The sequence below is a fragment of the Tubulanus polymorphus genome, chromosome 9 (assembly GCF_964204645.1).
Source record: "Tubulanus polymorphus chromosome 9, tnTubPoly1.2, whole genome shotgun sequence".
Lineage (NCBI taxonomy): Eukaryota > Metazoa > Nemertea > Palaeonemertea > Tubulaniformes > Tubulanidae > Tubulanus > Tubulanus polymorphus.
The window spans coordinates 11,284,726-11,308,088 of NC_134033.1; the positions used below are offsets into that span (position 1 = coordinate 11,284,726).

At 38.7% G+C, this 23,363-nt stretch overlaps 2 protein-coding genes and 2 non-coding genes across 4 annotated transcripts in view; all 4 read left to right on the top strand.

Moving 5' to 3' along the window:
- LOC141910991 (uncharacterized) overlaps positions 1 to 5,573 on the top strand; it is a 27,498-nt gene extending 21,925 nt beyond the window's left edge. The window contains exons 7-12 of the mRNA XM_074801914.1: positions 78 to 269; positions 919 to 1,098; positions 1,518 to 1,880; positions 2,327 to 2,543; positions 3,101 to 3,340; positions 4,086 to 5,573. Coding sequence (XP_074658015.1) covers positions 78 to 269; positions 919 to 1,098; positions 1,518 to 1,880; positions 2,327 to 2,543; positions 3,101 to 3,340; positions 4,086 to 4,270 — 1,377 coding nt within the window. The 3' untranslated portion in view covers positions 4,271 to 5,573. The remainder of the gene's footprint in view (positions 1 to 77; positions 270 to 918; positions 1,099 to 1,517; positions 1,881 to 2,326; positions 2,544 to 3,100; positions 3,341 to 4,085) is intronic.
- Positions 5,574 to 6,420: 847 nt separating this feature from the next.
- LOC141910998 (2-acylglycerol O-acyltransferase 1-like) lies at positions 6,421 to 10,417 on the top strand. Its single transcript, XM_074801927.1, has 4 exons — positions 6,421 to 7,034; positions 7,873 to 8,044; positions 8,393 to 8,580; positions 8,850 to 10,417. Exons 1-4 carry the CDS (start codon positions 6,557 to 6,559, stop codon positions 9,005 to 9,007), a joined length of 996 nt encoding a protein of 331 aa, XP_074658028.1. The 5' UTR covers positions 6,421 to 6,556; the 3' UTR covers positions 9,008 to 10,417.
- A 9,079-nt stretch (positions 10,418 to 19,496) lies between these two features.
- Positions 19,497 to 19,603, top strand: LOC141911444 (U6 spliceosomal RNA). Its single transcript, XR_012620052.1, has one exon. It is a non-coding gene; the product is annotated as a U6 spliceosomal RNA (small nuclear RNA).
- Positions 19,604 to 20,782: 1,179 nt separating this feature from the next.
- Positions 20,783 to 20,889, top strand: LOC141911445 (U6 spliceosomal RNA). Its single transcript, XR_012620053.1, has one exon. It is a non-coding gene; the product is annotated as a U6 spliceosomal RNA (small nuclear RNA).
- The last annotated feature ends 2,474 nt before the right edge of the window (positions 20,890 to 23,363 follow it).

Consider the following 23,363-nt stretch of genomic DNA (forward strand, 5'->3'; position numbering starts at 1 on the left):
CCGCAATTTTAATTAAGATGTAGATTGCTCTATCGTCGAATCATTAACCAGAATTTCTCGTATTTCATATCTTCCAGTTACGCGTGAATCAGGAAGAAACGGCCGAAGATTTCGCGCTGAAAATCCGCTCCGGTCAAATGGACAGCAAAACGGCAATGAGAAGAATGAGTATGAGTTTTGTGAGTAAAGATCAGGCGAGATCAAACGTCGTAAACGAAATCATCAACGCTGAACGAGAATACGTTAAACATCTGAAAGACGTTGTACAGGTATGTCTATTGGTGTAAATACCACTCAACAGGGGTTGTTAGTAGATCCTAGTCCAGATCGTTGATTGGGATTCGAACACGCAAGTTTTACTTTATATCGCCTCACGCTGAACTACCCTTTTATAATGCTTAACCTTTCAGTGCGTCTACACCGCAGTGTGGTGTATGAATCAGTGATGGATTTTGCTAGTACACCGCACTGCGGTGTATTGGTGTGATTAGTAATTAGTTTTTATCTCTATTGAAAGATGGCAGCACCTGTCAAACATAGTGAAATATTAGTAACTAACGATATATCGCGCTGCGGTGTAGACGCACTATGTTGGTATTCCCTTTATTCTACACAATAGGGTGGAATTCATTTAAATTTTCAAATTGTCTCCAGCACTAAAGGGTATTGATTAGTCAGCACTGAAAGGGTTAACCTAAACCTCACCCTAACCCTAATCCTTTAGATCCTCTAAACCTAATACCCTTTACCCTCTAAACCCTCTAGATAAAGAAACTACGATTCAAAAAGCTGCCATTTTGTATCGATCTCGACTAGGATTTACCGATAATTCTCAATAGGTTCTGCCACTATAGTTCCGCGTCTCATCGGTTTAATCATCTCGAGAAGAGTTGATAAATGTGATGTTTTTATTTACAGGGTTATATCGTACACGCGAGGAAACGTCCCGAGATGTTTTCACCGGAGACGTTGTCGCTGATATTCGGTAATCTAGAAGAGTTGTACACGTTATCGCAGAACTTCGTGAAAACGTTGGAAAACGCGTTCAACCCGTTAGCTCCTCACACTAGTCAAATCGGGCTCTGTTTCCTCAAACATGTAAGTTATATCGAGAGTAGGTTTTCTTGCCTTAGGAAAATTCAGAAGAGTGGATGTAAAAAAAATTTTTTGATACCCTCAACCCGCTTAGCGCCACGCAGGGCATTATAAGTGGGTTCGATGTTTCTTTTTCCCAATGGGGGAGAGACCAGAGACAACCTTCGACCAAGAAACTCTGTCGTCACCAAGGTTTGAACCCATAAACCCTGAATTGACGAAACCAGTGACCGGCGGCTTAAACCACCCGGCCACTGCGCCTCTCCAAAGATGTAAAAATGGAGGGATGGCCGCGCACCTCTAACACCTCACCTGTCGTAGAGAATACTGAGTAAAAATATCTTTGAAAAAATGGCAGCACCTTTTGGAACCTTGTGGCAAAAATTGTGAAAAACATCGGTATGAATACCTTATTCTTTCAGCGTAAAGAGTTTGTGATCTATTCGGAGTATTGTAACAATCACCCGGCCGCCTGCGCTCAGCTGCAAGAATTAACAAAACACAGCAAATACCAACAGTTCTTCGAAGCTTGTCGACTGCTGCAGGACATGATCGAAATACCGCTCGAGGGATTCTTACTGACGCCCATTCAGAAGATCTGTAAATACCCGCTTCAGCTCGCCGAACTGTTGAAATACACGCACGCGAGTCACCCGGACTACGACGATATTCAGGACGCGCTGGAAGCGATGAAAGAGATCGCCGCTTTGATCAATGAACGAAAACGTAAACTGGAAAGCATCGAGAAAATAGCTCTGTGGCAAAAAACAGTACAAGATTGGGAGGTTAGTGTTTACTTCGCGTACGCAATAACGTATCATTTCTTTTACAAAATATCACAATCAATATAATGATTCTAGGACAATTGCCCCCCAGACAACTGTCGGCAATTGTCTGGGGGGGGGCAGTTGTCCTGATACAGAATATATAGTATAACTATATATTCAAAAACTTTAAATCAGTCCTAGAGTAATTAGATGCACTAATCAGCTAGAATTAGTTCGCTTTGGCTAATTAAGTAAACATGTGTGTTACTTAAAGATTAAAAATATTTAATTTGGGGGGCAATTGTCCTGATACCGAATATCATTAGTATATACTACGATGAGTGTCCCTTAGCTTCCTTAACTTATACTACAGTAGGGCTGTAACTCAATTGTACAATAAATCAACCCCTCTGCCCTCCACTCTATCTGTATCTATATAAACACGTCATCGGTTTATTTTGCAGGGTCCAGATCTGTTGGACACTAGTTCCGAATTGATCCACCAGGGTGATCTCAGTAAGGTTACGTTGAGCAGCGGTTGGGCGAAAGATCGCGTGTTCTTCCTGTTCGACAATCAACTCGTTTATTGTAAGAAGGACCTGCTGAAACGAAACGTTCTCACTTTCTCTGGACGTTTGAATATCAATTATTGCGACATCATAGACGTAGCCGATGGCAAAGGTAAGAATTCATTTGTGAAATATGCGCAATAATTTTTGATAGATTTTGACGTATGCGAAATTGAACACAAATATTTGGTGAATAATTGGTATATACAATGATCTTTTAGATTTAGCCCCCTATGTCAAACATTAGACAAATTATTCCCTAGGTATTTGGTGATTGATCATTAGGGTTCAGAAATGGCATATTTTGATTTGTCATTATGGATGGGATTCATTTGAATCCGAGAAGAAATCCAGCGTCAATAACCTATTGTATACTTTCACCGCCTGGTGGATCCTCTCTCGCTGCACATACAATCCTTGATTGCTAAGGCCGAAGATTCCTCATTAATCTCTGTTATGCCGCCATCTCATTTAATAGCAGGGGATATGTCTGCAAACATTTTTCCGAGTTCCAAATATACTCAGATTCAATGAATATGCCATTCTTTAAAATGCTATGTTTTTCTTGGTTCTAATAGTGTTGTTGTTACGGACTGATTGTCATGTCAGTTCAGTAAACCATCATAGTTTGTCTCAGTATCATAAAGATCTATATCCTCATTCTTACAGACTCGCAGTTTAATCTGAACGCGCGCAACGCGTGGAAAATATACGATCGTTATAGCGACAAATGGTTGATGATGTACGCGAAATCGTCGACGGAGAAACTACGGTGGCTGCAAGCGTTTAAGATCGAACGAGAACGAGTACGAGAAGACGTCAAATCCGGATTCAATTTAACCGAACAGATGAAATACACGATAACTCACGGTTACATGCGACGCATTCGACCGGATAAACCAGCAACTGGTGAGTAAACATGATTCCTCTCCAAATAGTGAGGCGACAATTTGAATCGTATAAAGGAAGGGCCATCCTCGCTTGCCAGGGTTTGATTGCCACCTGCTGAAGCTCAGTTTTGCCGCTTAGCAGCCACCAGTCTATATATATAGCCAATCGGATGCAGTGTTTTTTCACCAGCGCATCTCTATCAATGCAACGCATCTGATTGACTAGGTACATAGACTGGTGGCCACTGAAGGTCCACCCAATAAATCTTGGGTGCTATGATAGACCAATGAATGGTCTGCCGCCAGAGGCGTTGTGTTGGTGTGAGCTTCGGCGTAGGTAATCAAACCCTGGCAAGCGAGGATGAAGAAGGGTATCACTCAGATGAAGCAGCTGCACCTGAAGGCCACAAACGGCTTAAAATGATTTATAGAGTTTAGAGTTTAGAAGAGTTTTACGTCCCAACTGCAATTAGTTACAGTGTAACCCTAGTGGGTCTTAAGAGACGGCCAGGGCCTTTTTATAGGTTGTTATGGCTCACAACCTGACTAAGTTAGCAGAGCTTAGTCCATGTATGTGTCTCGACAGCCAACGCCAGAGATGGTTTCGAACTAGGGACCTCTCGGTTCCCAGTCCTCCACTCAACCAACTGAGCTAACTGCAAAGGACTATGAATGAGAACAATTTCAAACTTGACCATCTTTAGCTAAAAAGTCACAAAACCAGTATTCGATTCTAACGTTGATATTTTTCGGTTCGATTTCAGATAAATCACGTACGCCGCGTAAAGTGTCGGGAATGCCGTTTCCGTACAAACACGAGTTACTACGCGACGTGCCGACGCCGGTGTCGTTACCGCGCGCGACGACGAACACCGCGAACACCGAACTGCAATCCAAGCATCGACGTCCGTGGCTTATATTCGGCAGCAAGAAAGCTACGAAACGGTGATAATAGTCAGCGCCGATAATCGAACAGGATAAATCTGGTCTCTATTGTCGCTGCTCTCTCTCTCTGGTCGAGGCGAGTGATTGTTCTCAGGTGCTAGCTATCGCGGTGGGCGGCGGTCGCTCGACGCCCCCGGTGTATATGTGCTAATATCAGTGCTACTCCCGCTATGACGACTTCGGTCATTTCACGCCGAAATACGACAAAAAAAACGATATTGAATTAACTAGATAATCGACAGGACACTAATCGAAGAAAGACATTGTCGAAACCACTGGAACGGGAATCGATGAAATGCTTTACAACGTCGAATACAGTTAGATTTCAATCGAATTTTAAAAGAGCGTGGCCTATTACTCGATCACCACGACTTTGAGCTCGATTTTTTGCGAATATATATACGATTATATATTCTGTGTAAGATAAATGCGAATTATTTACTATGTAAATATGTTATGTAAGTAAGTGTATATATATATATATATATATGGCTGTATATATTAACTGTTAACGCTATAGAAACCAAACAAAAATCGACAACTCACAATCGGATGTGTGCGTATTCATTAATAAATTAAAACTTGCCTGGTGCTATTTATATCTATGTAATAATAATATTATGTGTATGTATGATTGTACGTATGATTGTATGTATGATTGTCTGTATGCGGTGGCCATTCAAAAGAAAAATGCAGCTTAAATTCATTGCGAAATTCATATAACAGCTAAGTGATCTTTTTAGGGGAAAATAGAAAGATTTTTAAAAGGAAAAACGTGTATCATGGGTTGAAACAGCCCTCCGTAGTGTAAGTTCGTCATAAGACGGTCATGTGAATTGGAAAGTTTTCTAAACCGTGATAGTCTATCTTTTTTCCTCGGGTTAGGTCAAAAATTGAGATAAAATTGAATTCATGCCAAAATTTGTTCAGTTAGTTTTCGATTCACATGTCTTTTTATTTGCTTCTCCCCGAAATTCTCCTAAAAGAAGAAGTCTATTTTTGTAAAGTGTAACGCCTTAGGCTTGTCGTTATGTAAGTCATCTCGCTATTAAACTTTCAATTTCTTGTGAATACAATAATTACATCAGGAGCAGATAAGACACGGTCTGACAATTCTTTTTAAAGCTGTTATGTCATATTTTGAATGAGTGTTGTTTGTTTGCGTTGAAATTTGTGATATTACGGGTTAGGGAGGACGAGGGGCGATGGGTGCATGCAACGAGTCCATTGATAGTGACTTCAGACGTGGTAAAAGAATGGTACGATAAATAAAGGCTTATTGCAATTAACTACTACTACTTATAATGTCATCGCATGTTTATGCATGTCTCTAAATATAATATAAATCAATGAAATATCAAAAATCATGAATTGTTTATTTCGTTGCTCTGGTCTTGAATACAACACTCCCCTAGCTGCATTACTGATTTCTTCACTAATAACACCATGAAGGATCAGTGGGCGGTGTGGGCGAGTGGTTGATCTTAAAATAAGGATTGTCCCTGTTATTTATTTGGTTGGTTAATTTCGTTTGATGTTCTGATTGAGTGTCACTTACAGTCCCACCACACCTGCCGGGAGCGAAACGGGGGTTTGATTTTTGAATCGGCGACTGAAGTACATATATAGTTGTGGGCGAGTGGTTAGAGCGTCCGACTCCGGCAAACCTGGTCGAGGGTTCGAACCCCGAACGATACCATGTCTTCTTGAGCAACTTAATCCTTATTGCCTCTCTTTTAACCCAGGAGTTGATGGCCGCGTACCTGGCTGGATAGATGACTCGTGAGTGGTTAGCAACTTCTCGGACGTTATTTCTCAAATTTTTTGAATATGCTTTGATCTTTTGGCTGATAGTCAGATGCTATGACGTTGCTTAACATTCAAGTCACATCCGATCGCTTTTATTTCTCGGTAAAACCAATACCACTTAAAAGTGAGAAAAGTCGGTCTGTAGAAGTGCTCTGATAGCCTTCCGTCAATATGTGTTGTTCTATCTAATCATTTACGTCAAATTCTTATCTAGAAAGCTATCTCTATAGTTTAAAGTGAGTACTCTTTATCGTCGTTTAATTGTACAAGACCAGATTTTCCTTTTAAAGAACTAGTGCACAACTTTTTTGAGTATGACGTCTTCCAGGCGACGTCACCTGATGTAGACCTATAAAAGATAAAATAGTGCCACCATTTAGGAATTACTAGCTGAACAATTTCCCGTGACGACCCACTTTCTCTAGCCTCAGTGCCGCGGAAACATTCATTAAGCCACCAGTGATAAGTTGTGTTGCGCTGAATGGTGAACATGGCTAGACCTCGCGACAGTATGACAAACGGTGAAACTTTTGCTTGGATTTTCATTTCATTTTTCGTGCTCATGATGGGCTTGTGGATGACGCTTCTCTCGCATTGGTTAGTTTATTTTGCCCAGCTTGAATTCTTGCACATTTCGTTGTTCGTCTGCGGTTGGTTGTATCTGGACCGAGAAGCCGCCGGTCTCGGTAACCGATGTTCGAAGCGATTTCGTCGCTGGAACCCACTCGGTCGATGGATAGCTAGTTTATTACCGGTTAAACTAGTGAAAACCGTCGATCTCGACCCAAATGGAAAATATATATTCGGAGTTCATCCTCACGGGGCCGTAGCGTTATTGAGCACTTTTGTATCAGAGGCCACAGGATTCAGCGAACTTTTCCCCGGACTCGATATGCATATGGTGGTTATGGACTATCACTTTTCTGTACCACTTTTCAAAGAATACTTTTCACATAGCGGTAAGTTTAATTGCAAAAACTGTTTACGCATTTCGATGCAGTCAATTATTTCTTTTAGGACGCTGTCTGTAAATTGTAACATGGAACTTTTTTTCAAATAATTCTATCAAACTTAATGACAAATTTTCTATTAAATTCTATTTAAAAGGACAGAAGTGAGATAATTTCGGTATAAAACTTCTCTTTAATGATTACAAATACGGATATTCTAACCATATAAGCCTGTGTTTAACTACTACACAAAATTATCTAATTTGAAATATGAAATTATCCTAAGATATGACAAACACGATAAAAAATAAGTGCTTTCAGATATGACTACAGTGATCTATCTATGGACTAATAGATTATCTATGTATGCCTCTCACTGATGCCAACAGAGAGATAAGGTTTTGTACCGTAAATCATTTTCAACATTTACGTCATTGTACAACAGCGCACTGTGTCTTGACAAAGTGCAAGCATTTCCCAAAGTAGGCAACGAATGAACTACTCTTAGGGAAGATATCTTTTGCGGTGATGCAATATACATGTAAACATATATCTGCAAACGCGCGGCCTGTCCTTGACTTGCTGCGTACGCAAACAAAAAACACAACGGAATGTTATAAACAATTTGGAATAGAGAACTAACGTTAAAATTGTGTCAATTACATAATACCATAAACGTACTCAATACAGCGTAAATATTGTACGAATGTTTTCCCAGGTCGTTCTAATTACATTCAGTTTGTTACTTCTAACTTAATGAGTACTTGAAAATGAACCTCAATACGGTACTGATCATTATTAATGAAAATGAACTGTCATTTACGTGAAATTTTCTTGTCGCTTTCAGGTGCTATATCGTCTTCCCCCGAGGCGATCGATCACGTGTTGGGTCGAGGTTCGGGTAAAATAGTGGCAATAGCTGTCGGTGGAGGTTACGAACTAATCGATGCGCATCCCGGTACGATGGTGCTAACTCTGAAGAAGAGAAAGGGCTTCGTGAAGAAGGCTTTAAAACATGGGTATGTATACGCAAAATCTTTAAAGTAGCCATTAAATCATCATAACTGGACTAACTTTATTCACTAAGCAAATTTGCAATCGTGAATTCATTGAGAATATGAAATATATAAACAAGAAACCTATAAGAGGAAGCAACCATTTGAGTTGGCAATCGTAGATGTGTTTAATATCTACAACACTTCATTTGCGAACAGTCTAACTATATCACAACGACTTGCAGGAATAACGCTTCGATTTTTGTCCCCTCTGCTCAAACTAGAATTGATCATTTATTGTGTATAACATCATTCGACCCACGGTTTGTGTCAGTGCACTCCGTTAAGTTTCAGTCTTTCTCCGTTTTCTAGCGCCAGTCTTGTACCGGTTTTGAACTTCGGCGACAATGATCTACTTCATCAGTATCCAAACCCACCTGGTTCACAGTGGCGGAAAATGCAAGACCTAATTCAGCGTCTGTTTCATCGTTACCTTTCGCCAGTGACGTTTCATGGAAAATATTATGGTCTGGCTACTATAGCACCTTGCCATACAGTCGGTAAGCAGTTCGCAACATTTTCCCTCCAGAACATAACCTCGTAAACCAAGACGTTAAATATGTAAGATACAAGTAGCACGACATGTTATCGCTTGTTTGTCCCCCGTTCTAAAGCGAAATTAACTCCACAATTGAAAATGTGTGTCTTCTTAATCAGATATTAAAAAACGATTGATCTATACGAGATGGCGATGGTCAATTCGAGGCTCCGGTGAGGAGACCTCCCAATCATAAACGATTTATTGATTGCAAATGTTTTTCACTTTCAGTTGGATCGCCGATTGAAGTGCCAAAAATGGAAAATCCAACTCAAGAAGAAATCGACAGCGTTCACGCTAAATACGTAAAAGCTGTAGAAGATTTGTTCGATAAACACGCAGAAAAATATTCGAACTATCCGGACATGAAACTTGACATCAGATACTAATTAGCGACGTTGCAGACGAGGAAATACGAAAACTCATATTCATCTTAATTGTAGCGTTTGGGGATATAGGTATCTCGTCCTGTTATTGGCTCGTCAGTGTCGAAGTCAATGGACGAAATTTTCGATTCTCGCTAAAGACCCGGTTTGTGTTGTCTCAAATATCCCCCAGAAACAAGCACCGCATCTTCCCATGGACGTATAAACTAGGTCCAATAATCTCCCCTCCCCACAATGAACAAAATACTCTGATCCAAAACAAACAACTCTTCCAAAACAATTAAACTACCACTTAACCAGAAAAACTCATATAAAAAAACAAGATGCAGGTCTTTATTGCAGCATAATATAGAATGAATCTAGTTTATACATCCATGGTCAACCATAAGTGTCTGTTTACTATGTATATATACTTGATGGCATTATCTAAAGATAATAATTTTTGTATTGAAGCACGATACATTCTGCCTAAAGAAAAACAAAAACCGATGGTGCAAATCATTTTGTTCCCAGCTTTCGGAGAAGGAGGGGGCAAGCTTCGGACGTTATTTTGAATATGGTCGGTATAATATTCCCCCTTCTTGATGTCCAATATAAGTTCCTGACCATTATCTGTTGTATCGACTCGACGAAGAAAGTTACCCCCAAAGCCAAAACTACAACATTTTAGAAAGAAATGTTCAACGGTTTGAAGTTGTTGGGGTGGATAAAACAAATTGAAAAAAGAAAGCCTCATTGAATTTAGTTTTTTTGTTATGTTTTGTCATATTATTATATATTTCATATTATTGATATTATCGTTGTTTTTATCATTATCAAACTACTATAACCATTTATTTCTTGTTTCTAGTGTTGCACCGTCCTTGAACGCATTGCACGTGGGTCCAGTGCCTTGCAAGTTGTTTGTAAGTACAGTCCTCAAAGGCTTGCGCTGGATCCCTCATTAAACATCTCTTGGTTCCCGGGTCTTAGTTATTCCGGATTGTAAATTAACCTTATTTTGTTATGTAGTTTAAAGAAAATAAAGTGTTAGTATTATCATAATTATTACGATTGCAATTGTTGTACTTGTAAACGCTTAGTTTGGCATGAGTTTATAACCCATCACATTTTCAGAATCAAACCAGATAAACCTAATGCAATATAGTAATATATACATATATTCTTCGATAGAAATATCTTCATGTATTTTCACTTAATTATTCATGTAACAGCAACCTGTTCAGATTATAAGAATACTTTCAAAACAACATTTTCACTAGTTTAAAAAAGAATATTATTCTTATAACGGATTTTCTAAAGTAAGCTATATGGAGTAAACCAAGCTTGAAATCAATGTTCATTTGATTGAATTTGTACTGCAGATCTTTGTACAGAAATATTCCCGAATTTCTCGTCCCAATAAAAGATATATGTAAAAGTTCACCACAAAGTTACAAACAAGAAAATTTCCGAATATATCAAATAGAAATTCCCTTTGTTTCGTCGAGACTGGTAAAAATACAGTCATAGTGGATGGAAGTGTAAATATTGCAAATGCGAGTGAAACTGTTACAAGCATTATCGTTGTACGTTTTGATTTTATCGTTTTCTGATCAGACGAAACCATTTTCAAACCTCTGAATAACTGAATTATTATTACAGAATTTGACGTAACAATCAAAGCTAAAGGGATAATATGAATAGAGATGACAATAATCATAAAGAATTTTCTTTGGTCAACTAATTCGTAGTAACATCCGAAGTACTGGTCGGGAAAATGCAACGACAAAGTAGGAAGAAGATATAGAATCAGTGCATTCACTCCTATAATTATCAATATTACAAATCTTGCAAATCCAGGAGTGCATATCAAACGAGATGTGAACGGGAAGAGCACAACTGCTGCGCGTTCTAGAGATATAGCTACTATCAACCACGCACTATTACCTGCCGCAAGCGACGTTATAAAACCATAGATTTGACAACTGATAAGTGAATTCATTATAAATATAGGGCCAATGTTTGCATGCAAGAGAACAAACTGTAAAACAGGCATAAGTGTAAAATTGAGGCAGTACACAAAATCACTAAGACATAAAACGATAAGATAGTTAGGGTATGATAAGCTGCGGAATCTACGACTAATCATTATCAGGAAAGTAGCCGAATTTCCAAAAGCTCCTAACAGAAACAATATAGGCAGGATAACCAATGACAGCACACGATAGCTTGCAGACTTGTTTCCCAAAGACATAAGTACGATGTAACTTGCATAAGGTCGACCTATCTCCATCTGAGTAGAATTCATGATTGTGTTGTGCGCGACCGACTGGCAGATATGTATAGTTGTCATATATGATTCAAAAACTTGTTAATTTAACTTACAATTCATTGTTATCAGTGATTGAAAATCGATTCTCCAAAATCTCACACAATGCTCTCAGATTTAGGCAAGTCTATTATCTCGTGAAATATGAATGTTAAAAAATCAGATATATATCCGCGAACAATAGGTCAAAATTTGTACATGCCCTCTGATGATAATAACCTGTCTATAACAGCAGGTTTCATAGTCATAATGAATTTAGACAAACTGCATTGTAAGTTTTCGTTGCTGTTTAACAACAGATTCATCGATTTTCTAGAAGTTGTAACTACGCATTTCTAATATTGTTGAAATAGTCATATTCGTGTATAAAATGGCATTCGTTATCGATATATGATATTCCGGTTACATTTGTTACAAACGAATTCGTCCCGTGGTGTATTACATATCTACCATCAGTCTCTGTCGGTTGTAACATTTTGAATCTACTGAGTGGAATCCTTTGGCTATCCCCAGTACGTGATACATATGTGTGAGATACATCCCTTGTACCAGTCAGTTATGAAAATTATTTACATATATCTGACGAGTAGAACTTTAAAAGATAACTTTTTATTAATCAATTCTCATTTCCATTCCCTTTGTTCCTTCATTTGCCTTTTCGTTTCACTTGTGTTCGCGACAGCGGCTTTGCTCGGCTCACACAGAAAACTAGTTTTCTTTCTCTCTTTTATAATCGTAAATGCGATCCGCTTTCAAATGAACGTAAAAATGTATACTTTTAATCACACGCATTTTGAAAGTCGTTGATTTCTTACGCAACTACCGTTTTACCAAATTCAAAGAGACAGGTGGACAAGGCTAATTCTGCCTGACCATTGGTGGATAGGTAGAATCCTCGATCGTCACAGTGGACTGTTGAGTCATCTTTCATATCGTCACCGATTCATCATTATATTTTCAGAAGTGAGTCTTGGAAGACGAGGTTCAGGGTGTGTATGTAGCAGAGGTGCGAAAGGTGTAATTTTCTACATTTTTGGTTGTAAAAATGGATACGTTAATTGTGCCGAAAATAGTTGGTAACGATTATTGCACTCGTTGCATTAAGCAGTTATTCATCGATGAATAAAGATCTCTGTAATGAGTTGTTATTTCGATTCAAATGAATAAAAACAATATTTATTCACTCAATCAGTTTATAGTTTTATATGAGACTATTTGAGTTTTTTTGGTAAAAAGGTTTCGTCGCGCATCCGGTCTACTATTGCACTATTCCAGTTCAGTGACTATTTGTGTGTGCAAAATAAGAGACCCATCGGAGATCGGCCAAAGAAATGGTGGATAGTTGCATTACGGACAGCTACGATATTTTTCGGCTTCATGTCAAATTTCAAAATTAGTTAGAACTTTGATTAAGAGTGATCTCGCTTCTTCAAATAGATGTTACATATAGATGTTAAAGTAATAGATGTTTAAGTAATCTGTTGAATTATGTGTAGTTCGTAACATCCAACTGTGATGTAACACGCGACTGTACATCTGAATCTGAACGCGTTTGTTTAGTTGTTATCTTCACAGCTAACTGTGTTACTGACTATCAGTACAGAGATCCGAAACGTGCACCATAAGTCAAATAGGTCACGCGAGTAGAATGTATGAAACGTGCCGACTGCTTAAAACATGTAGAATATACATTGATGTCAGTGAAAATTGATAGAAATTCTCTAGCAGACAATATTGACAACAGTGACGTTCAATAAACCTAATTAATTCTAGTTATATGTGTGCGCAGAGAAGTTTACATCGGAGAAGGAATGATGGACAGTTGCGTTACGAACAGCGACGGTATTTTCGTGTAAGTACAAATTGATAAGATGTTTCGGCTTCATGTCATTAGAAATAACGAGATTAATTTCTAAGAAATTTGATTAAGAGTGACCTCTGTTTTTTATCATTCTAATAATTCACACTGGCTGCTTCTAAGAGTGGAAGTAATCTGTTGATTTATATATTGTTCGAAACATCCAAATGTGACGTAACACGCGACTGTACATCTGTGCATCTGAACGCGTTTGTTTAGTTGTTATCTTCATCAGTTCAGAGATCCGGCACGTGCGCCATACATTACATTGAAAGTCAAATAGGTCACACGATAATTGAAGAAGTCCCACAATTCGAATTTTATTTGATATAATTAATTAGAACGAAACCACAACGTTTCGGCTGTTGACTAACAGCAAACTCCCCCGCAATCTTCGAGGTCATCCCACCCCCCTACACAAGTGTACACGAACTAAAAGTGGTGAATGTTGACTGAATTGTGACAATTAGAAAGGTGGCATGTTTCCCATTGTTATACATGTTTATGCGGTTGGTAGTTGTGTTCGAATCCCATCAGTATTGTCAATGTATGATCTATCTATACATACTCAATATAAGTCTTTACTTATATATATATAAGATACATAAAACTTTTTCATGTCGATTAAACAAAATATTTTCAAAATATATCTCCCCTCTGCTTTTTTCAAGGACCTTCTGAATAATAACCAGGCAGCATTAGAGATATTAGCAGATATATTATTTCAGTTCTAAGATTTTTGTGATGTTCTTTTTAAATATGTTTTTCTAGATGCCTTTTAAATATTTTTTCTTAACTGAACTTCTTCATTTTCTTGAATCACTCTTTATATTTTCATCTGACATCATTCGGAAAAATTTTTCTCTTTTAATTATACACTGTGTATTATAGAATATCTCCCCTCTGCTTTTTCAAGGGCTTGGGACCTTCTGAATAATAATCAGACAGCATTAGAGATAGTATATAAGTTTTAACGTTTATTTTTGTTTTTTGGTTATTTTTTAAATTTTTTTTAAATTTTTTTGATTTTTTTTAATGTTTTTTTTTTCTTTAAATTTCTAATATTTCTTTTCTAAATGTCTTTTTTAACATTTTTTCTTCTTCATTTTCTTCAATTTTTTCATCAAACCGTATCTCTTTTAGATTTTTTTGCATCGAATATATGTCAGTTCTTTTTACAAAAGTTACATATACGTAATATTTACAGATTATGTTTTTTCTTGTAGGATGGCAATGACGCTCTCCATTCTTCAAATCCTTCTTTAGAACTATTGGCACTGTACCAACTTCCATAGTACTGCTTGTGGTGCTCTTTGTCGCACAAGAGGTTGTATTTTCGGCAAATTGTGGCGGCCGTTCTCTTTACGTAGGTTTTTGTTAACGTCCCAGCTTCCTTTTCGCGTAATTTCCGCTTGCGGTACCACTGGGTGCTGCGAGGGATAGCCTCCAGATTTTGTGTTGGTGATGCTACCTGTGTCTGTGGTGTCCCTGGTGATTTCACCAGTAACAGAATGGGCTGCGGTTGCGGAGTTCTGATTGAAGCCTCGCCGACTGTTATTGGGGGTGTCTCATACATAAAATGTTCGCCTGGTGCGGACGGAATATCCTTTTTTGCCACCGGATCCGGCAATGAAGTTGTAGCACAGAGCGCCGGCTTCTCCAATGTTATACCCTGCTCTAAAACCTGGAGCTCGCGACGTTTCACGCGTTTATTGTACCTAAAGAAAATAAAAATTTATTAAGTTTTAAGTCGCGAACATGATTTGAACATATTTTCTAAACATACCACCTATTGAGAGTTTTGTTATTTATTTCGACTAATTGCATCGTTGTGTCTCTCATGATGATCCCATTGTTGAATATTTTCTCCCGTATTGTTTTGTAAGAATTCATGACTAGAGTCCAGCGCGAGATGGTCTCTGAACCCTTCTTACGACTTGGTGACGGGTGTTCGTCGCAGAGCAGAGACAACAAGCACTCGACGTAACGGTTACAATCTGGCCACTGAGCTGGTCCGCCACTCATCTTTAAATAGGGATGAAAAATTTCTGAAATATTGATAATCAGTTAAATTGGAGAAGAGATAAAAACAGGTGCAAAACCTTCGGGTACTGTCCACTCCAGGAGCAACTGATGATTTGGTTGATTTGAATCTGCCTGTTGTCAGCTTTGTACGATGGCGTGGTGAAAACTTTGTCGGTCGCTTATCGTACTCATCTAAATTTGACCACAATTGCACAATATGTAGAGCCTGGTTATTGGCAATTGGCCCCGACTGGTCATTCAAACGCATTAAATATGCTGCAAGAGCGTGAACCTTTTCAAAACCTAGAATATTTTCTGGACCAACAGATTCCTAGAATAAAAGTAACCAGCGTCATTAAGTGTTTAGGTAAATAAATCAAAATTTGTCCTGTAAATATAAGTGCTTATTAATGACATCTCAACCACAAAAAAAGTGTAGGAAAGTGTTAAATAATGTATGAACGTAAAACATAAAAAAATAAGTGTCAGCACAGTTAAAAGTATTCCCAAACTGAGGAAACAATATCATAGATAAATGAAAAAGTAAATCTTCATGCTAAAAAAATGCAAATGACTTGCAGTAGCAGTAGGTTCTGACGATGTAATAGTTTGTTTTGGGCCCTGAACAACTGTGAGAGATTCTAGAACTGAAAATGACAGAAATACCATTAGAAAATGACAAAATGATGAATACATGTAGATAAATTTCATCGAATGCCACCTACACTCATCCGATGGCAAATCAACATCATTGCCCTCTTCACCAGGAATTGGCAACAAAGCCCGAGCAACTGTTCTAACTGGGGCGAGAGGCGGTATTGTCAGATCTTCGAGTTCGTCAATAAATCCTTCATCATCTGTGTCACGAATACCCGTGACGTCTTCCGCTTTACCGGGATCAGAAAGATTTTGCAGGGGTTCCCCGGTCTGGTTGTAGAGATACTCTACGCCGATCAATTCACCTGTTTTGTAATTAAATATAACATAAAAAATGGTCAGCAGATTAGCTATGTTACGCTGTAAAATTTAAAATATATATATAACCTGTGTACTGCTTTGGTTCCTTGTAATTGATGCCACATTTCGCATCCGTTTTAAAAACTACGGAATACAGCTGATTGACAGTGTGCTGCAATAGGCCACTATAAACGGTAGGGCCTACAGAGTCAGTTGTAGATGCAGCCACACTTCTATCGATGTTCCATCGCACCAAGCCTTCCAGCAAGTATGCTTGGAAATGGACGTCATTCGCGCTTGTTCCTTAAAAAATTGTAAAATCTAATAATGAGAATTTTGTATCAAGCCTTAAAAAAGAATAAGCATTGAATGATAATCACCAGGTATGAAACGATTCATGTGTAAATGAAACGATTCAAGAGAAGTTGATCCACACGCGCATCGATAAACGGGAAGACCAATGCCACCTTTCTCCGTCGACCCTGTTTCAGTATATAATGCGAATTCCGGCGGATCCAAGATGCAACTAATGTGCCGCTGCTGGACGTCCCAAATTGTCCAGATCTTTTCGCTGTCGAGAAGTGGCACGCCGAGAGTATCGACTCCTTGGTCCCCGTCGAATGCTGTCAGGAGTTCCTTGATCAGTCGGTAAATCTCCTCTGACGATCGCGTTCTTCGTCGACAATGGCGGGCCAACTCCTTTTTGGATGGCGTTACATCAACATTTAAACCTAGCTCAGATACTTGGCTCGGCGCAGTAATGAAATATCATCTTCACTCCATTCAAAGATGCAACCCGATAATCTCTTCATGAATGTACCGTACAACTGATGGGAATCAGTTGTACAACCGACCGCGAATCTCCGCATGAAATGCCAGATATCGAGGCGAATTTTCAAGTCGGGCCAATCGTCGAACATTCGAGCTAACGAATCGCTGCAGCAATCGCGATCGACATATAACAGTTCAGGGGGGTTGACTCCAGCATCGCGATAACGTGCAATAATTCCGGAGGCCATTTTACGCAAACCATGACCCTCGCTAACAGTGAGCACGCTAATGAGAACTTGGCCGAATTCGTTGCCAATGTTGGTGGCCCAGAAAGCAGTTCCTGCTGCGCTACCAGCTAATTTCTTTGTAATCTAGTAAAAGTGATGAATTATTGAAAAAGATTGAACTTATAAATATACAATTATTTTGTTTACTACTTGCCTTCTTGGTGGAGTCCATTTTCAAGACATTCCCATACGTCGACGTTATAGCGGCCTTGACCTCCGACAACCTCTCTAAAATATCTAAAGTATATACAGTAAGAAACCAGTCCGGTTGTGGCAAGATCGGCATTACTGGCGGTTCACGAAATATACACGGTTCGACCAAAGTCTTGGTTTGAGCCTCGCGAAATTTTGAGCAGTCTGCGAGATAATAAGCTGTTCGCTGCAACCAAGCTTCACCGTGTTGCTCGTTTAGCTTTTTCCGTAATTGGGTCGAGCTATTTCCCAAGCCGCGCTGCCGGAGAAGACGAATGACGCGAACATCACACGCGTAACGATAGGTCAATATCGGCGTGAAAAGCGCTCGGTGTGTTACATCAAGTTGATTGAGCAACTGGCTACTCCATCCGATTGATTTCTTTCTACATTTAGGGCATTCAAGGTACTCCAAATTATAATAACCGTCGATATCAAGTACCTGATGTACGTGCGGATACAGACCGGCTGACGTAAGCTCGACCCGATCACATGATTCATGAATGCAGAATAATTTAAGATGCCAGAGTTTTCTGGGCATCCACAACAGAAGTTTCGTCGCAAAATAAGGATTAATCCTTGGTGGTCGATAGCAAATCAGTGATGGCTGCGGAGGATACCATCACAATCTATCCACGCGATCCATGTCCAGAGTTGGTTTTTTATTATTTTCCTTGAATATGGCACGCGAAATCCATTGATGATTTACCTCCGATAGTGATTGTTTCCAGCCATCCGGCAGAGGATACTCTGAAAATGTATGACAAAACATTTAAAGATAAGATTGTAAAAGTTATTGATGGTTCGGGATCATCATGATCATCGTCTTGCCAGTCCTGAAAATAACCTTCCACATGCTGAAATTAGAAACATGATAAATTTAATCCATAATATTGAATCGTTCATATTGATACCTGATGCGCGTAATTCGGAAGTTGTGGTTTGTGTCGTTTCTTCAACCCTCTGGACTTCACGTAAGACAAGATTCGCTGGCACCAAGCGCAAGGATGACACGCAAATTCGTGAAGCGTTCCATATTTTTTTCTTTATTTTCAAGAAATTTATGACAACGATTTTTAAACGTTAGCTTTATTTCAACTGAGCAGCTTAAATCGGAGAGATAAAATCGGCCACAGAAATGATTCGCTGTTGTATAACTTGTAGCTCGGATTGTTTCCTGGCACAAATCATTTAAATATTTAGGCTCAATAGTGTTAAAAGGTAATAGAAATTAGTTTATTAGTTGTTTGATTGAAAACGATCGCATATTTACAGGTTTATATCATCCTTACAATTAACATTGTCTGCTTCTGATAGCAGAAGCAATCTGTTTAATAATATATTGTTCGAAACACCCAACTGTGATGTAACACGCGACTGTACATCTGTGCATCTGAACGCGTTTGTTTGGTTGTTATCTTCACAGCTAACTGTGTTACTGACTATCAGTTCAGAGATCCGGCACGTGCGCCATACATTACATTGAAAGTCAAATAGGTCACACGATAATTGAAGAAGTCCCACAATTCGAACTTTATATGATATAATTTATTAGAACGAAATCACAACGTTCCGGCTGTTACATCAGGTGGAACGACCAGAAAACAGAAGTAACGTAGCATATGAACTTACAAGACATAAACAGAAACTGTGTCAGAATAAGCAGAACAAGCGACAAATGAAAACAACCAGGGGTACCGTAGAAACCACAAAAGTCTATAAACAGAAGTCAAGTCACGACTGGAATGTATAAAAATACTGGTTGTTACTGTTGCTACGTGCCCGTTTAGTTTTAGTTTCGGCCTCAATTAGGTCAGATCAATTAGGCAGATGGCGCTAGGATCGCAAAGGTCCATCATCGTTCATATGTAGTTTCTATTAAATTTCAATATAATTGTAACATCTGTATACGAGAGGACCATGATGTACATATATCGGTCATTAAGCATCTTGTCTCATTTCATAACCTGTTTAAGAAGCCTTTTAGTTGCCTTTGATGTTCGGGTTTTTCCAACTGGCTCCGCTCACCGAATATGTCGGATTCACTGGTTTTAACAAGCATATAATTGGCACCTTGTACCCTTATGCAGTGTACTAGCTTCGGCAGTACATATACTAAAATTGGAACGATACAGAGAAGATTAGCATGGCCCCTGCGCAAGGATGACACGCAAATTCGTGAAGCGTTCCATATTTTTTCTTTATTTTCAAGAAATTTATGATAACGATTTTTAAACGTTAGCTATATTTCAACAGAGCAGCTTAAATCGGAGAGGCAAAATCGGCCACAGAAATGATTCGCTGTTGTATAACGTGTAGCTCGGATTTTTTCCTGGCACAAATCATTTAAATATTTAGGCTCAATATTGTTAACAGGTAATAGAAATTAGTTTATTAGTTGTTTGATTGAAAACGATCGCATATTAACAGGTTCATCCTTACAATTGACATTGTCTGCTTCTGATTGCAGAAGCGGAAGCAATCTGTTTAATTATATATTGTTCGAAACATCCAACTGTGATGTAACACGCGACTGTTCATCTGAACATCTGAACGTGTTTGTTTAGTTGTTATCTTCACAGCTAACTGTGTTACTGACTATCAGTTCAGAGATCCGACACGTGCGCCATACATTAAATTGGAAGTCAAATAGGTCACACGATAATTGAAGAAGTCCCACAATTCGAATTTTATATGATATAATTTATTAGAACGAAACCACAACGTTTCGGCTATAGACTAACAGCCATCGTCAGGTGGAATGACCAGAAAGCAGAAGTAACGTAACATATGAACTTACAGGACATAAACAAAAGCTGTGTCAGAATAAGCGGAACAAGCGACAAATGAAAACAACCAGGGGTACCGTAGAAACCACAAAGGTCTATGAACAGAAGTCAAGTCACGAGTGGAATGTATAAAAAATACGGGTTGTTTATGACATGTAGAATACATTGATGTAATTGAAATTGATGATAATTCTCTAGTAGACAATATCGCCGATAGTAGCTTTCACTTAACGCAATCAATCTAATTTACGCGTGCGCAATTAACACTGCGCTATGTGCCCGTTTAGGTTTAGTTTCGGCTTCAATTAGGTCAGATCAATTAGGCAGATGGCGCTAGTATCGCATAGGTTCGTCATCGTTCATTTGTAGTTTCTATTAAATTTCACGAAAATTGTAACATCTGTATACGAGAGGCACAAGATGTACATATATCGGTCATTAAGCATCTTGTCTCATTTCATAACCTGTTTAAAAAGCCTTTTAGTTGCCTTTGATGTTCGGGTTTTTCCAACTGGCCCCGCTCACCGAATATGTCGGAATCACTAGTTTTGGCAAGTACATAATTGGCACCTTGTACCCTTATGCAGTGTACTAGCTTCGGCAGTACATATACTAAAATTGGAACGATACAGAGAAGATTAGCATGGCCCCTGCGCAAGGATGACACGCAAATTCGTGAAGCGTTCCATATTTTTTCTTTATTTTCAAGATATTTATGATAACGATTTTTAAACGTTAGCTATATTTCAACAGAGCAGCTTAAATCGGAGAGGCAAAATCGGCCACAGAAATGATTCGCTGTTGTATAACTTGTAGCTCGGATTGTTTCCTGGCACAAATCATTTAAATATTTAGTCTCAATATTGTTAACAGATTATAAAAATTAGTTTATTAGTTGTTTGATTGAAAACGATCGCACATTTACAGGTTTATATCATCCTTACAATTGATAATCTGACAATAATTGACAATCTGATAGCAGAAGCAATCTGTTTCATTATATATTGTTCGAAACATCAAACTGTGATGTAACACGCGACTGTACATCTGTGCATCTGAACGCATTTGTTTAGTAGTTATCTTCACAGCTAACTGTGTTACTGACTATCAGTTCAGAGATCCGGCACGTCCGCCATACATTACATTGAAAGTCAAATAGGTCACACGATAATTGAAGAAGTCCCACAATTCGAATTTTATATGATGTAATTTATCAAAACGAAACCACAACGTTTCGGCTGTTGACTAACAGCCATCATCAGGTGGAATGGCCAGAAAACAGAAATAACGTAGCCTATAAACTTACAGGACATAAACAAAAGCTGTGTCAGAATAAGCAGAACAAGCGACACATGAAAACAACCAGGGGTACCGTAGAAAACACAAAGGTCTATGAACAGAAGTCAAGTCACGAGTAGAATGTATAAATATACGGGTTGCTTATAACATGTAAAAGAAGTAATTGAAATTGATACAAACCCTCGAGGCAAAGTCGGCCACAGAAATGATTCGCTGTTGTATAACTTGTAGCTCGGATTGTTTCCTGATACAAATCATTTAGATTTTTGGGCTCAATATTGGCAACAGGTAATAGAAATTAGTTTATTAGTTGTTTGATTGAAAACGATCATATTTTCGCTTTGTATCATCCTTACAATTGGTACTGACTGCTTCTAATAGCGGAAGTAATCTGTTGATTTATATATTGTTCGAAACATCCAACTGTGATGTAACACGCGACTGTACATCTGTGCATCTGAACGCGTTTGTTTGGTTGTTATCTTTACAGCTAACTGTGTTACTGACTATCAGTTCAGAGATCCGGCACGTGCGCCATACATTACATTGAAAGTCAAATACGTCACACGATAATTGAAGAAGTCCCACAATTAGTCCCACAATTAAAACTAGACTAGGCGACAATTATCAACTACATTGATAGTGCTGAAGAACTGACCTACAGGTGACAATTCACTGTGCCTCGATCATTAACAACACTCAGGCGGGTTTATTTATTACTACGAGCAATTATCTAAGTTAGATAATTGCTCGTAGTTTATTATAAGACCAGCCGGCAACACTATAGAATCAGAGCAGCACAAAAGGACCGAAAACTAGGACTTTTCGGTTTGTAAATGTTTTTGAGTATTAAGTTGAAATTGTATACGGAATTATAAATCAAGTTTAAGATGTGAAAAATTTACAATAAGTGCATGCATAAACTTCTCGCAGCATGAATTGCCATCATATTTCAATCCGTCGTTCCTTTTTTAATTATTGGTTTTGGGGTTCTTATAATTACACCACCCAAGATTTCTCGGGCGGACAGGTTGCCGCTCAGTGGCCACCAGTCTATGTATTTTAAGCCAATCAGATGCGTTGTTTTTTCACCAGACTGGTGGCCACTGAGCGCCAAAGAAATATTGGGCGGTGTAATAGACCAAGAAGCAGTTACTCGTAATAAACAAATCCGCCAGTTGACGATTTCATATCGTCCAAATAATCGCCAATGTTTTTATCGTATAACTCACAAATCAATGTTGCATCGTGGTACTGAAACGATTCGCAAAGGGTCGTTCTCTGACACCAGGCGGCGCAGCTTATAACACTGTGACCGGAAGTCGACGCTATCACGTGATTCGGAGTGAGTTTAACGTTTCCCCGCACGACTTTAGTATTGAACGACGTCGATATGTAGTGCGGGATATCTGTAAAAAGATATACAGAGACGGGTTTCATCATAGCGTTTGTAGACGCTTTAGTTGTAGACGCTGTAGTAGAGGCAGTAGATGTAGACGCTGTAGTTGTAAATGCGGTGGCTGTAGACGCTGTAGATGTAGGTTCGGCAAACGTAGACGCTTTAGTATAGGCAGTAGATGTAGACGATGTAGTTGAAGGTGCCATAGCTGTAGACGCTGTAGCTGAAGATGCGGTAGTTGTAGACGTGGGAGTTGTAGAGGTAATTGTGGAATTATCTGAAAGTGGGATGATATAATTTTAACCTCACGTATTGACCTTAAACGTTAACCCACTCACGTATTGACCTCACACGGTGAGACGAGAAGATACACAATATCCGTGTAAGAAGATAACAAGAGAAATCCCACAATAAGTTCAGCCAAAACGAGAAACTTGAATAGAAGAGTTATATATATTTGCGCAACGTTTC